The sequence below is a fragment of the Phalacrocorax aristotelis genome, chromosome 3, assembly GCF_949628215.1.
Source record: "Phalacrocorax aristotelis chromosome 3, bGulAri2.1, whole genome shotgun sequence".
Classification (NCBI taxonomy): domain Eukaryota; kingdom Metazoa; phylum Chordata; class Aves; order Suliformes; family Phalacrocoracidae; genus Phalacrocorax; species Phalacrocorax aristotelis.
The window spans coordinates 61,958,051-61,974,245 of NC_134278.1; the positions used below are offsets into that span (position 1 = coordinate 61,958,051).

The following is a 16,195-nucleotide window of genomic DNA, read 5'->3' on the forward strand; positions in this document are numbered from 1 at the left end:
AGATGCAGGATGTGCATTCCTAAATTCCTCAGGCATTTTTTCAGATCTCTACCCTGAGTTGTGCATCTATATCGAAAGTCCTTCCCCCCTGCCCCCCCCCCCCCCCCCCCCCAGTCTCTGTATTGAACCTTGTTCACTTTGGGTCGTCAAAAATCAGTGAGATGTATGAAAATTTCTCAGTGTGACTTAGGGTGGTGAGGCTGAGCATTAGGAATACATCTAACAGATTCAGAGGGGAGTTAGTCGATGTAATTTCACAGCAGCCTTTCTGTATGTTACCTTCTGGATCACCAAGCTGTTATAGATGTCTTAGAAGAAATAGGTTTTAAGGCAAGGACTGAAAGAGGAGTCGGTTATAGCATGTCTATATCATGCAGAGACTAACATGTATGAGAACACGAGTACGCCTCCTGTTTATTTACCTAGTTTAAATCATAACACATTTAACTTATGAAAGACTGTTTTATCTTCTTTAAATCACCAGCTAGCTGCAGCGGATGTTACAGTACCTACACTATTGCTTTGTTCTGGACTCCTCTCTGATTGATAAGCACTGCTTTTAATCTCTCTGGAAGCAGCACTGAATTAACCCTTCAGGTCTTCAATAAACTACTGGACTAGTGGCTCTAATACAATATTTTTCCTTTTTTTCTTCTTCTTGTTGGTGAACATCTTACAATTTTTCCAACATAGGTACAAAAGTATTCTTTCTGGTAATAGGCTTGCTGGTGCAGACCACTTAGATATGGTTGACAGATTAGGTATTAAAACTGTGTTTGCTAGAGAGACTACACTGATAACAGCATAATGAATGTCTGCTTGGGTAGCATTAAAGTATTCAAACATCTTATAAAGTGCTTCCCACCAAATACTGCCAATACACAGTCATTGTGTCAGGATTTTATAGTTTAAAGGTGTTTAGGCATTTTTTCTGAAATCAAGTAAAGGCATTTTTCTGAAAGCTTAGATAGACAGGCAACTACTGTCAAGCAAGTATTTCCTATTGCTAAAATAAAGGCTTTTCATAGTTTGCTTCTAATGTTGCCAGCAATCTAACAACTGTTAGATTAACAGTTATTAAATTTGCAATAATATATACCAAACTAAGACTGAAAGCAGGCAGGATTATGCCATTTTTCAATGATACAGCAAATATTAGGTGATCAGTTTATTATCCTTGGATCATATTTTTCTTCAAGACCAGTAAAACAGCCAAAAAATGGGTAATTCTTTGCAAAAACAATTTTCTCCCTGTAATTATCAAAAAGGGGGCATGTTGGAGAGTAAAAATAACAGATTCTGAAACAAGTAGTTATAAAGGAGTAAGTCATTTTTCCTGACAATGAGACATCATGATGGAAAGTTCAGAACCTGAGACGAGCAATGTGTGTCTTGAAACTTTACCTTGCCCTTGTGTCTTAGATCTTTGCTCAGCTAAGTACTGTCCCTTGATGCTGGTTTTACAGATATAAATCTGACACAGTTCAGTCCACATGGTCTAATATGCCCATAAATGCCATGGGATTTCTGACTTCATTTTAGGCATTACTGCCAGACGCAATAACACAGTTTCAGATACACCTCCAGTTTCATTTATCCCTTTTATTAAGGTTTTCTTCCATTTTTGTAAAGTTTTAGACATACTTTGAGTACTAAATAAAAATCCCCATAAGGATATCTGGGAAACTAAGATAATTGCTAATTTTTCATTGATTTTAGAATAGTTTACAATGCAGCTCTCACACAATACCACCGGAGAAGTCCTCACAGCAGGAGCTGAGAAACAGAGCTTCATTAGCTCCCGTAATGTGGAGAGTCCAGTGTTACACTGAGCAGCAATGTTCTTTAACAAGCAGCCTCAGGCTTTTAGTCCGGAGCTCCTGGCCTTTTTTTATGGCTAGGGGAATTTTGCCGAGGATTAGGGACAATGCAACATGAAATAGTGGCCACAACCATCAACCACCACGAGGTTTATGCTGCAATTAAGGGTCAAGACCCAGCCAGCCTGGAGCCAATTATTGCAGGCAACTTCACATGATGGCACTCCTCTGCTTGCAAGCTCAGTCTGTCCCACTGCTGCGAGAGTAGCAAGGGCCTACACGATCCGGCTGGAGTGAGTGGATAGTTCACTCATGCAACGAGGTGCAATTTACACCCTCTGTTGCTAGCCGTAGCTCCTTTTGTGCCATAGCCACCTCACAAACTGGGGTCAGATGAAGGTTATGCGGGTACTTGGCATTTACTCCAGTCTTGCTAAGAAACAGACATTTGGTGGAGATTTTATCGAGGTAAAAAAATGCAAGTGGTGTCACAAGCTCCGAGACTCAGCAGTGTAGAAAACTCCCTATGTTTACCTTTCTCTACTACAACATCATTTACATTTGTTTGTCTTCCCTGTAGCCACTAATTGCTGAACAATAATAATCGATAACCTCTGATGACTCCCTTCCCAGATAAGGCCTGGAAACACAAAGCTGGCATTGCTGCTGTTCTCCCTTGACATTTGGTAAGGCCCCTTGATTCAGTCACAGCCGGACCTTGCAGCTGTGCTGGCAGCAGCCCTGGCTTCCTCAAAAGCTTCTGCTGTCTCTGTTGAAATGGCCACAGCCAATTCTTGGGAATTTGGATTTGCAACCTCAGTAATCCCCACAATTAATTCATTACACAATGATGTCTTTTGTCACGGATTTGTTAAAATGGTATTGACTGCTGTGTGAGCTGGCACAGGCAGGACACAGGAACAACCATAAAACCACGGGTGAAATGCAAAGAATAAATTTATTTTCGTTACCTTGCCATCTGGGGGATCCCCAAAGCAGCACCCGGTCAGAGGCACACAAGCGGGGAATGCAGGCACCACGGACCTTGGTCCACGCTAGAGGATCACCGAACCTGCTGGTTTTGCCTGTATTTCAGGGGTCCGCGCAGGCGTAGCTTAGCCTGCGCTTTGATCTTCCCCAAAGCAGGACAGGAATCTCAAGCATGTTCAACAGGGTGCCTCTGAGTCTATCGCAGGCCTATGTAATCTAAACACAGATGTTCTACTTGTCAAGCACACAAGGCCAAACAGCAATTAGTATGATGCATGCATTCTTCGACACTCCAGAGGCAAGTCACTTGAGCATGTTTACAACCCTCCTCACCAATCTTCCGTTATTTTCCCACAATTATTTAACAATCCCCTCTCAAAGAGATCAAGCAGCTGTAGATTTCTGAAGGTTTAACATTAGAAATGTTCTGCCTCTTCTCTGAATATTCAACAGAAAAGGCTTTCCACCTGATGTCTTCAGTGTCAAAACTTAGTCCTTCCTGGTTTTCCGTTCTCCTCTTGCCTAGAGTATCTCGACACCCTGTCAGTCAGCTGAAATGAGCGTACTTCTCACTGGTAGGTTAACTATTTTCCACACTTAGCCTGAGGTACCTTAACTGCTTTCATTGACACAGAAAGAAATTATAAACTTGAGGGTGTTTCATGAATATTTATACACAGAAAAGTAACTGTTAATGAATAGTTACTGACTGAACAGCTCAGAAGTTGGCTCCAGCAGCAGAATATCCTTTCTTTCTATGGAAAAAAAAGTTAACATTTTTGTCTGGGATAAAGTTATACATAATTTCCATTGAATCATCAGCACACAGTATGTGCTATCCAAAATTTTGAGATGACTTATCCAGGACAAGAAAGGAGATTTCAATTTGACTTAAAATTAACCAGAAAATATCTTTCTACATAGAAAAACATGAAAAAGAAAATTGAAATTTTAATTATTTGTAAAAAAACCCACTGAAATATTTTAATTTTCTCTAATTTCTTTTATGTTTTGGGTTTTTTTTTTCAGGGGGTGGGGTAAGGCATTTTCTTTCCCACCAGTGTGACTGAAAACAGAGAGAAAAAGAAGATTTTAACTTAAAACCATGTGATTGCAGTATCTTTTCATTTTTAGAGGAAAAAAAAGTGAGGTTGCTGCTGCTTCTTGTTGTGCTAGTTATTAAAACTACATTCACTGAAAAAAAACCCAAACAAACAATTTGGCTATGTCAGTTTTCATGAGTGCTTTAAAATTACAAATCAGTGTTCAATTTACATTTTTAGTAGTCCAAATGTCAAAATCCTTGAACACATAAGTCAGCTGCTCAGCTGGGGAGTCTGAAATGCCACATTAATGCAGTAAAGGAGACTCTTACTGTAGACTGAAGAGCTTGATTCTCACAGCTTCTGCTGCCTTTTTATTTTCTTTGTGATCAAGTGAAATATTAGTAGAAATTCTCAAGACTGCATTTTTGAGCCTCATTAGGTGACAACCGGCATACGAAGGCAGCTCTGCAGAAACCTTCAATATGCTGTGAGGTGCAGTAGCACTACAGTCCAGCAGTTTTGTAAATGCTATATCTTTACAATTATTTTAAAGGAAAATTGTAGTGGCAGCTTAACTGCGCAACTCAGCTGATACAGAAAACAGAGCAACAACATTTTGACAGGGATGAAAATCACTTCCAAAGGAAATCTTCTTTTAATTGTAGCCATTTTTCAGAAAATATATATTTTGTCAGAAACCATGCACGGGCAACTCCTCTCTGAGTACACTGACAGTTAAAATAAATCTCAGAATCACAGAATGGTAGGGGTTGGAAAGGACCTCCTGAGATCATCTTGTCCAAGCCCCCTGCTTGAGCAGGCACACCTAGAGCAGAGGGCACGGGAGCTCGTCCAGGCAGGTTTTGAATATTTCCAGGGAAGGAGACTCCACAGTCTCCCTGGGCAGCCTGTGCCACTGCTCTGTCACCTTCATATTCAAGTGGAACTTCCCGTGTTCCAATTGGTGCCCATTGCCCACTGTCCTGTCATTGGGCACCACTGAAAAGAGTCCAGTCCTATCCTCTTGACACCCATCCTTCAGATATTTACAAGTATTGACAAGATTCCCCCCTCAGTCTTTACTCCAGGCTGAACAAACCCAAGTCTCTCAGCCTTTCCTCATAAGAGAGATGCTCCAGTCCCCTGATCATCTTCGTAGCTCTCCACTGGACTCTTTCCAGTAGTTCCCTGTCTTTCTTGAACCGGGGGGCCCAAAACTGGACACAGTACTCCAAATGTGGCCTCACTAGGGTGGAGTAGAGGTGGGAGGATAACCTCCTTCAACCTGCTGGCCACACTCCTTTTAATGCAGCCTAGGATACCTTTGGACTTCTTGGCCACAAGGGCACATTGCTGGCTCATCATCAACTTGCTGTCCACCAGCACTCCCAGGTCCTTCTCAACAGAGCCGCTTTCCAGTAGCTCAGCCCCCAGCCTGTACCAGTGCATGGGGTTGTTCCTCCCCAGGTGCAGGACCTTTCACTTGGTTTTGTTGAATTTCATGAGGTTCCCCTCAGCCCAGCTCCCCATCCTGTCCAGGTCTCGCTGAATGGCAGCACACACTTCTGGCGTATCAGCCACTCCTCCCAGTTTTGTATCATCAGCGAAGCTCCTGAGGGTAAACTCAGTCCCCCCGTCCAGGTCACTGACAAATATGTTGAACAGGACTGGACCCAGCACAGACCACTGGGGAACACCACTAGTTATAGGCCTCCAACCAGACCCGGTGCTGTTGATCATGACCCTCTGAGCTCTGCAGTCCAGCCAGTTCTCAATCCACCTCACTGTCCTCTCATCTAACCCACGCTTCCTAAGCTTGACTATGAGGATGCCATGAGAGACAGTGTTGAACACCTTGCTGAAGTCAAGGCAAACAACATCCACTGCTCTCCCTTCATCAACCCAGCCAGTCACACCATCACAGAAGGCTATCAGGTCTACCTGGTCAAATCCACCAGACTCCTCAAGCCCTAGGAAATCAAAACCATCACCATATTAGAACTGAAAGAGTAAATCTAATGTCAGCATAGGTAACTATACATACTATAATAACTTGGAAAACGAGGTACTTTTAGCAATTTCGAGCTTATGCAGACTTTGCAAGCCTTGAAGCTACCAAACACTCGCACACCTCTTAGAGGGAGAGCACAACTCATTCCCTGGAGCCAGCAGGCACACAGCACGCTCACCGTCCCTGCAGCACAGCCGCGCCTGCATGGGCTGGCCAAACTGGCCGTCCCCGCTGGCAGGCAGGGCTGGTAAAAAAGCTACAAGCACACTGCTCCCTTGCCAAACAGCGGGGTAGAGTTTAGCGAGAATCAGTGGGAAGCGATACCAGGGAGCAACATGGTGCCTGCCCAAAATACGAGAAGACCCAGAAGGATACCGAGGTGTGCATTTCACCCTAACGCCGCTGCACCCTCGGAGCATGGCTCGGCCTGGAGACAGTTAGCCTGAAGTCACCCCAAAAGAGAAGAAATGCCCCCTGGAAGGGCACTGAAGCTGCCTGCTGCGCTCCTGCCTGGCATCTGTGGATTCCGACCCACCTGCTGTCTCGCCCCAGGGGCTCCATGGGCACGGGGGAAGAGGCGAGAAGGGGAGCCCTCGAAGGCTGGGAGGTAGGGGGAGAAGCCCCCTCGCCCTGCGGAGGCGGCCGGCAGCAGGCAATAAAGCGCCAGCGAGCAGAGCCTTCCGGGCGCTTGGTGCATGCCTTCGGCGGCGGCAGGGGAACCGGCACCCGCCTCACACCCGCGCCGCCGCCGCCCGCTTTCCGCGGCGGAAACTTTCTTCGCGCTCCCTCGTAAACACGGCCCGGCATCCTCCCCCGACCGCTATTTTGGGGCGGCGGGACGTCACGGGGAGCTGCCGCGGCGCCCCCGCCGGCCCCAGGCCTCGCGGCTCGGCCCCGCCGCCCTGCTCATAGGGAGGGGCGGTCGCGGCCCGCCCTTACCTGCCGGGAGGGGGCGGGCGGCGGCCGAGCGGGGCGGGCAGGGCGGGAGGGCACAGCCTGCTCCCTCCTCCGCGTCGCAGCCGGCGGGGCTGCCGGTGGGGGAGCGTGGGCTGCGGGCGGCCGCGCTCCCGGGCGGGGCGGGGCTGGGCTGGGCTGGGCCGGGCCGGGCCGGGTCGCCACGCTATTAATAGCCGTGGCCGCGGCGGGTGGCGGATAGAGGCGCGGGCATCATGCAGGGTAACGGGCAGCATGCGGCGGCACTGACGGGGAAGGGCCGTGAGGACCACCTCGGCGGGGTAGCGGCGGCTGATGGCGGGCTGCAGGCGGCGGCCGTGCCCATGCTGCCGGCCATGGAGGTGGCTGAGGAGCCGGAGAAGGCTCCGGGTGGCAAGAACAAGGACCCCAACACCTACAAAGTGCTCTCCCTGGTAAGGGCTGGCGGGCGGGCGGCAGGTCTTCCCCACGGCTCCTCTTGCCGGCGGGCGGGTGAGGAACCGGCTGCGGCGGAGGGCAGGTGTTTCCTCCCGCGGGGCTGGAGACGGACAAGTCTCTCCCCGGTCCCTTGGGGACGGGAGAGGAGCCCACGGCGGGGCCCTCGGAGCCTCCTGGGGCGCCAGTCCCGCCGGTCTGGAGCGGCGGCGGGAGAGGGAAACCCTTCCCCGGGCGGCTCCCGCCCGCCCGCCTCAGGACTTGCCTTCGGGCAGAAGCGTGGCTCTTGTGGCTATGCTACTGCTTACAGACATCAATCAACCTGCCCGAGAGGGGCATTCCTGACTTCTTGCTTATTTTCACTCTATTGACAGTGCTCAGGGTTAAATCGCCTTGATTCTTTTTTGAGGTGTTAATGGCTGTCCCATCTTCCGTCATGTACTTCTAGCTGTTTGGTGTTAGAGGATGCACCAAGGAAGACAAAACCAGGTTAAAACAGGAAAATATGACTGGAAAAGCTAAAAAGAGTTCAAGAGCAAAAAGGATGGAGGAAGTATTAAAAACTGGCTTTTCACTGAATCTTAAGTACCATGGATTGAAAGTTTCTCTCCAAGTGCTGCTTGGAGCCGCTTTCAGCCCTGTTTCAGAGGCCCCAGTGGCCAAAGCCATTGTTAGCAGGTGGGTCACTTTCCAGTTTTAGCCATGCTGCTGTATTGTAATTATCCTTTCTGTAGAGATGTGAAAATAAGACCTTCCAGACTGCCTGGAGTGATCATTATGAGGCTAAAATCATTATCAGTGTGGAAGAACTGTGGCCTTCTTGGAAGGAAGCTTTGGCGGAACTGCACCAGACTCTGTTGCATATAAATATCCATAAGGAGTCCTCTTTTGTTGCATTAAAGCATAAATATCAAGATGCTGTTCCAAATTTATCTATAGCTTTGTTATCTGGTTACTGTTTCAAATGAGCCATCTACCACATCAGCGCAACTACATCTTGGTCATACTTTCTGACATAATGGGTGGTAAGTTGCATTTCCAAGTTTGTCAAAATGTTATAAGGAAAATATCAAAATTCATGTAAGGGTCTCTAGTAGTTGCCATGTAGACTTTTTGGCAAGTATTCTGATGAAAAGTCCCCTTAAATAAAGGTAGTGGCTTTTAGCTGTTTTCATTATTTGTTGTCTTCTGGGGAGGTTAGGTTGTGCCATAAAAGTCATTGCAGTTGGATGGTAGAAACAGCCCAGCTTTTTTTCAGGCTTAGAAATAGGTAGTAACAGTAGAAAATAATCGTATACTACTCAAAACCTAATGTTGCTCTGAGCTTTTTAGGCTCTAATACAACAAAATGATCAGAGATACATAGCAGCTTAAAGACTGGAGTTGAGCACAAGTTAAAATGTTTGCAGGTAGTTATTCTTTTGAATTCAGTCCTCATTTTCCAAACCATAGCTGTTCCCTGAGAATTGGTGAAACGTTCATCCTGTGCTGACTAAAGTGTCTGAGTGAAAGGTATGTCATCTATACAGAAATAATTTAAAACTTCTAAATATAAGTGACCATGCCAGTATTATTTTCAGCTATTGCAGATGCTGAGATAAACTAGGATATTCAGAGAGAGCTTGAAAAACTTTCTAAATGCTGCAGGTGATATTGGATTGAGTAAAATAAGAATATTATTTAACCAAAATGTCATGTTAGAAAGTGGAAAACTAGAGTTGGAAATGCAAGTTTGTTTTTTCTCACAAGACAATATATTTATAATACATCGGGATGATAGCATCAGTGCAAGAAAGGAGTAGACTTGCTTGGTGTTTTGGGTTGGACAATATGAAACTATAAAAGTGACTAGACATAGGTAAACTCACTTTGCCTGCATTTATCCTAGTTGTGCGCCATTGCTTCCTTTATCTGCCCAGATAAAAATCTGGTTTCAGGTAAGTTTGTGTTGATTTTTTTGTGAAAACTGATGAGTGCATTTCTGGTGATTAGAGAATACTTGAATTACCTTTTTCACTTTTCTGGAAAGCAGACTCTCTTGCTTTCCCTTCTTCCTCTCCATTTGCTGGCCACCCCTGAATGTCTGTACAACTTGGGACACAACCTTGATGTTCCCAGCTTCTGTCCATGAGCCAACCTTACCCAGTTACTTAGGAACTGCATGTACAAAAGGTTGTGCCATGCAGACTTTATCCATGGGTTTTGTTGGTTGCTCCAGAAGCCTCTGTATTCCATGGCAGTACTTAGTTTTTAACTGAATGTGTGTTGGTTGAGGGAGGATGTAGATAAGGAAGTGGTATATAGAGTCACCTCCACTTCTAGTGGTGCTTGTTGTGACATGCATAACTAAGTTCAGGTGTAGGTTTTCATACTATGCAGGTAGCTCTTCTGTTGCTGCTGCACAGGGAGGATTCTGCGAATGCAGGGACAGGCCCTATGGCAATGGAATGAAAACATCCAGCTTTGAGTAATCGTGAGAGATGGTGATTCTCTTACCCATTTATGTAACTTCTGTGTACACATTTTCATTTAATGCCCTGCCAATTTTCTGAGTTCATATCCAATGAGTTGCCTGCCTGTTTGTAGTCTCTCCAGGCTCACCCGCTGCCATTGTGTGGCTGAGCAGCATGCTGCTACCTACCCAAGAGCACTGTAATTCTTACTTAGGTTTGAGGTTTTCTATTCCAGCTTGCCAGTGACTTTCAGGTATTGGACTTTGGTCTGATTACTTGTTCCATTAAAATAAATTTTTCCATGCATTTATAACAGCTGAAACATTGAGGTGGGGAAAAAAGTAACAAAATAGACAATTTTCTTTTCAACAGTTTCAGCTTTCTTTGTCAGAACTAGAAAACTCATTTAAACTGACACTGTTTTAGAAAATTTCTTAAGGAGTTTTTGCAATTTGAGAATTCCTGATTAGAAGGAAAAAATAGATTGAGGTGTTGAAAGTGTGTTAGTCCTCTGTAAAGAGTAACTCAAGCATTTCAGAGTGCATAAAGATAATAAATTGTGAGGTTTTCAAAAAATGCCATGGGAGTACCCTTAAAAATATTTTATAAGTCTGGGATTATTTTTCCCTTGTACTTTTTTCATTAAGGCAGTCTAATCTTTTTTTAAGACTAATGTTTTATGTGTGTGCCAAACACTAAAGTGTCTTCTAAAATTTTATTTTGTTAGTTGCCTTCTGCAGTTCACCTGGAAGGTAGCTAGAACTTGTGTAATACCTGTGAATTAAGACAGTTTTACTTAACAAGTTAAGACAGTGTAATGCTTGGTGCATACGCTCAGAAAGCTGCTCTGTGTCTTACTGTCTGTTACAGATGCACCAAGAAGCTATCTGGGATATGTGGTTGTACTCCTGTAGGCTTGGTTACTTTTTCTTTTGGATGGTTATTGAACTCTTTATCAGCCTGAGGATCAGACTAAGGCGGTGGGTGGGACAAGGTCTTGTAGTCATCAGTGAACAGAAGCCAGTGAAGGATTCTGGGGTAAAGATGGCATCCTTGTGAGCCTCTGCACTGACCTCTGTTGTCTTTTTATCTAGCAGTGAAAGTTATGGGTGCTGGGCTGTATCCAGGGGCTGGTAAACAAGTTTTTTCTTTCTCTATACTCAGTACTCTTTAGATCCCACCTGGAATATTGTGTCCAGGCTGGGGCCCTCCAGTACAGGAAAGATCAGTTCCACTGGTGCGAGTTTATCAGAGTGCCACCAAGGTGGTCTGGTGCTGGAGCTTTCCTCCTGTGAGGAAAGGCCAAGGGATCTGGGCCTTTTCAGATTGGGGAAGAAATGTCTTGTGTAGGGAACACCTAATGGCAGCCTTCCCATACCTCTGAGGATGTCATCAAGAAGGTGAAAACAGGCTCCGTACTGATGTGCGCAGTGGGAGAATGAGACAATGGCCATAAACTGGAACAAGAGAGGTTTGTACTGGATATGGGGGGGTGGGGATGGAAACCACTATGAGAATAATTAAGTGCTGGAACAGGTTGCACAGGGAGACCGTTGTTGCCACCCTTGGAAGTTTTCAAGGCTCAACAATATAAAGATCTGAGCATCCAGGTCTGAATGAACTTTTGACCCAACTTTGGGCAGGAGATTGGAATAAAAACCTCTTGAGGTCCCTTCTAGTCTTATGATTCTATAAATGAGTTTCCAGTTGTCCATTGGTCTCTTTATAAAGTTTAGTGTGTAAGATTGGAGTCTTAAACCTCCATAAATCAGTGAGACAGTCTTGGCCCAAGGGAAAGTCAATATCTGCCATTGCTGCAGTCAGGAGAGAGTCTAACTATATGAGAGATCTGTTGGCTATCAAGATATTTTACGTAAGAGTTCTGACAGTTTTTCACCACTTTCTTCTAAAATAATCCATAGTTGCTGACTTTCTGCTCATACAGGGAAAGATGGGTGTGCTGTGTCAGGATTTTAGAGGCAGCTGTAGGTTTTCTGTTTGGTTTTTTTTTTGGTTTTTGGTCTTTCACCTCTGTGGGGGAAGCAAAAAAAATTGTGGAAACAACCTTTTTTATGTAGGAGTCTGGAAGATTGCATGCCTGTTTGGTTGTTTTAGTGCTGATGGTTTTCCTCCTAAATGTTTGAGTATGCCTAAACCTTTGTATAGGTTAATGCTTCTTTGGAATAACACATTTCTATATTCTTTCTCCAGAAAGATGTAAAATACCTCTTTACATTGACAAGTACATTAAATAAAATAATCTTACATCCTCTTCTACATCTCCTGTTGGAGAAGGAAAGATGGGGAACAGTTAGTGAAAGCGCAGGTGGGAAATGAGTTAGTCTTGTTGAAGTAGTGTGTTGGCACAGACCCTTCAAATGCTTGGTCTTGAGGTTCTGCTTTCGGATTTGGGCTCCTGAGGGGTATGGTCACTGGATGAACTCCTCTGTCTTCTGCCATTGCTGTTGTGTTGCAGCAATGTGGTCCTGATTCCCAGGGGAAGGACTGTGTAGAAAGCCAGTTCCAAAATCACATACTTTCCCTTTGTGCTCATTATACAGTCTTGGGAATTAACTAACGCATGTGAGGAGTGGAAGGACAATGACAGGAAAGTGTTTGTGCTAAACCTTGTGACTTGGAACACGGTTATTGACTTAAGCCAACTTTGGTGAGGGTGTGTTTATGGGTATCAGTCAGTTCTTAAGCACTGGATTCAGGGCACTGTACTTTGGCTGAGTTTGGGAGAACTGGGTGCTGTGTTCAGCCTTTCCTCTAAGCTTTTTTGGCCCTCAGCAAATCATTCTATTTCAGCCATTTTGTACTGTTTTGCTTTGTTTTGCCTTTTTTTTTTTTCCTTTTTCAGTAAGGAAAAGCAGTCCTTGCTGAAATTACTAGCTCCTGTGACAGTGCTGGATTGAGTTTAAGTCAAACTTTGTTCCAGGAAACTTGACACCACTTAACGGTAATATTAAAGTGGCTGACTGTTAGGCAAATATCCTTTGGAAAAGGAAGTAAAACATGACAATGATAGGATGGCCATAGTTTAAATAGATTTTGAAGTGTTTTTGGTTCAGGAATATTAAAGCAATTCTTGGTCCATCTCCAATATTTTGTAGGAAACTATTCCAGTGTTTAGAAACAAGGGTGTTTTACAGTAAGCATCTTGCCTGTCTTCCATCAATGTTATAGTTCTCCAGCTCCAATGGTGGTTTGTTTTGAACTCTGAAGAAAAATGAAAGCTAATGTTCAACAACAGATTCTTTTACTGCATTTGCTGTTGATATGGCTTAAGTGAATCTAATTATAATACAATTGTATCTATGAATACATACAATAAATACATTGCTATCCAATTTAATCCATCAAAAGAAAATTTGGGTTTTAGTGAATTTAAGATCATTAACTTTTATGTTTCTCTTTAGTCCACCCATTTTTCAAGCTAGACTTTGCAGATCCCACAATTTCTTTAATCTTCAAGTGGGTGCCTTCATGCTGGTTGTTGAAGACAAAAATCATAATCTTGCTCTCATACAGTAAAAAGCTAAGATATTTAGCCATTTTAACTCTGAAGGGTTTCCAGGGCTAACTTGTATTCTTGCTTTACTTGCACTTTACTTCAGAGCTAGTCAGCATATCCTATCCTGGATGACAGAAGCTGATATGAAATAAAAAAATATTATCTGAAGAAACACTTGCAGGAATTGAGGCTTCGTCTATACTTAAAAACAAAAAATTCCACTTATAAAAATCTTCACCAAGGGAGGGTAGGGGCTGCCTTTGTTTATAACTGTACTCAGAACTAATTTTAAATCTTATTGCCAAATTAGGTTGAGCTGTCTTCAAGGATGGTTGAGGTTTCTCAAAACAGTGCTCTCAACAGCTGAAACAGTGTTGTGGTTTTGCCCCAGCCAGCAACTAAGCATCACACAGCCGCCCGATCACTCCCTCCCCAGTGGGAGAATTGGAAAAGTGAGAAAACTTGTGGGTTCAGATGAAGACAGTTTAGGTAAAGCAAAAGCTGTGCATGCAAGCAAAGCAAACCAAGGAATTCATTCTCTGCTTCCCATGGGCAGGCAGGTGTTCAGCCATCTCCAGGAAAGCAGGGCTCCATCATGCATAATGGTTACTTGGGAAAACAAATGACATCACTCTGAACATGTGTGTGGCCCCCCCCTTCTTCTTCCCCCAAGCTCTATATGCTGAGCACGATGTCATATGGTGTGGAATATCCCTTTGGCCAGTTGGGGTCAGCTGTCCTGGCTGTGCCCCCTCCCATCTTCTTGTGCACCCAGCAGAGCATGGGAAGCTGGAAAGTCCTTGACTGGTGTAAGCACTACTTAACACACTGAGCTTTTAGTGGATGCTATCAACATTATTCTTATCTTAAATCCAAAGCACAGCACTACACCAGCTGCTATGAAGAAAATAAGCTCTATCCGAGTTGAAACCAGGACACACAGGCAGCCAGACTCCTGGGAAGAGGGAGTGTGCTCTTGGTCTGAACAGCAACACAAAGGTGTAGTTCTGCAAGGCTCTCAGATACTAAAATAATAAGGAACACATTAACAGTTTAAACTGATAGACTTTCTGTAGATGTAATTATTGAGTTGAATTCAGAACAACTTAGTTACTGTGCCGGAGTTGTTAGATTTCAGGCAAGGCAAAAGATATAAAAATTATGCAAGGCTTCCTTCCAACTCCTGCTCGTCAAATTTTTTCCTTGGCGTTTTTTCACCAACATCAATAGAATTACACAAGGAGTGGATTGTTCTGACTTGACTTGCCATAGAAGTTATGTTTCTGTTGCTGTCAGCCAAAAGGAGGAGTAGAGGAAATTAAAGGCTTTGAAAACATGAAAGGTTTGAAAAGTTTCCCACCATAGAGCCAGTATTAGAAATTAATATATTGGCAAACATCACTGTGACCATACGCTATGGGCAGTGGATAAATACTTCTCTTAAAGAATGTTCTGTCTGACAGAATTATGCAGTATGCTGTATTGCGGTATTATCCTGTTTGACTGAACAGTAGCATATATGATTTGCAGAGAAGCTATTTTGTAATGATCAATATTGGAATGGTATTTTGAAAATATATATTAAAAATTGATATATGATCCATATATTCCTATGATATAGGAAATTATCAAAACCATGTAAAAAATATAAACTTCCCATATTTTCTGTGCTAAAAAGCAAAAAATACTTTTCTGCACAGGTGTTGCACAGGTCAGCTGTATAAAGTTTCCTTTAAGGGTACTCACAAGATATCAGTGTATTTTATTATAAATGGAATGTGGTGGAGGGAAAAGAAAGTATAAGTAAAGACTTTTGGCAGACAGGCTATTGTTTAACTGTTCAACACTGAGTGAATAAGTTAGTGAAGGAGAAAAGGGAAGTAATGAGGAAAAAATGAAATATTTGTATTATTGGAGAAACTCCGGTAAGCATGAACCTTCTCCTTCTGTTGAGTAATGGCATATAGGCAAGTCAACCTATATAAATGCCCTTTAATACGTGGTAGTATTTTGGCACTAGTTTGTGTTAAAGGTTTTTGTTTATTGTTCATACAATAAAAAAATACAATCTTGTTACAGCTGCTTACACAAAAGCCAATAATCAAACCCAGCCATTTATCTTCCATTGTGCTTTTATATCTCTGGCATGCTCAAGTGGGCCAGTTCTTGAGTCCTCTTCTGGCTGAAATACAACATTTCCATGTTGTGAAGCACCAAACTTGGAAGTCTGCCTTTTGTTTTTTTGAGGGGCTATATTCAAAGGGTGCAGAGGTAAATAATGGCCTCTTTGTATGCCCTGGCTTTCATTTTGGGAAAATGGCGAAAGGAGTCAGGACTAAAGGTATGCCTGTAATCTATATCAGTGTACTTAGTAAAGACCCATAGTGAATAGCTTTGAAACCTTATTTGTCCTGTCTTCTTCCTGTACCCCTTTGTGGATCTGCAATTTTTGACACTCCTTACATTCTTCCAGTATTTTACAGGATTTCTTCACTTGCTCTTTAAGGTTGCTGTGTATTCCTGCTCAGCCTAATGTTGCTGTTATTCTAACAGCGGCAACAGCATCTGCTGTGGAAAAACAGAGGTGAATATGGGTTTACTTGGTATATTCGGTAGTATTGTCAGTACCCAGTAGAAGCAGCACCCTTTTTACACGCCTCTTGATACAACACTCATGAGAGTACTATAGTATTATAGACAGTACCTGCTCTAGTTGAAGATGTCCCTGCTCACTGCAGGGGGCTTGGACTAGATGACCTCTCTGTAAAGGTCCCTTCCAACCCAAACCATTCTGTGATTCTATAAATTGGAACAGCTTTAGCTTTATTCTCAAAAACGGATTTTTGGAATAGAAGGAGCACGAAGGTGGCTCAAGGCTGTATTTTCTTCTCCAGTTTCATTTTTATTCATGGGTCAAGTGCAGCTTGTTTGGACAACAGTTTAGAGTTGGCGTAATACTGACAGTTTCTACTCTTTCTATGTAACCATGC

General features: G+C 43.6%; 1 protein-coding gene and 1 long non-coding RNA gene across 3 annotated transcripts in view; one reads left to right on the top strand and one right to left on the bottom strand.

Moving 5' to 3' along the window:
- LOC142054729 (uncharacterized) overlaps window positions 1-2,966 on the bottom strand; it is a 29,928-nt gene extending 26,962 nt beyond the window's left edge. The window contains exon 1 of the long non-coding RNA XR_012659654.1: window positions 2,792-2,966. This is a non-coding gene — a long non-coding RNA (uncharacterized LOC142054729). The remainder of the gene's footprint in view (window positions 1-2,791) is intronic.
- Window positions 2,967-6,940: 3,974 nt separating this feature from the next.
- ENPP1 (ectonucleotide pyrophosphatase/phosphodiesterase 1) overlaps window positions 6,941-16,195 on the top strand; it is a 57,475-nt gene continuing 48,220 nt past the window's right edge. Inside the window, exon 1 of one of the 2 annotated variants that reach the window (XM_075087645.1) lies at window positions 6,941-7,234. In XM_075087645.1, coding sequence (XP_074943746.1) covers window positions 7,037-7,234 — 198 coding nt within the window. In that variant the 5' untranslated portion in view covers window positions 6,941-7,036. Of the gene's footprint in view, window positions 7,235-7,894; window positions 7,914-16,195 lie in introns of those variants that run through there. The other variant, XM_075087646.1, reaches the window with a different exon arrangement.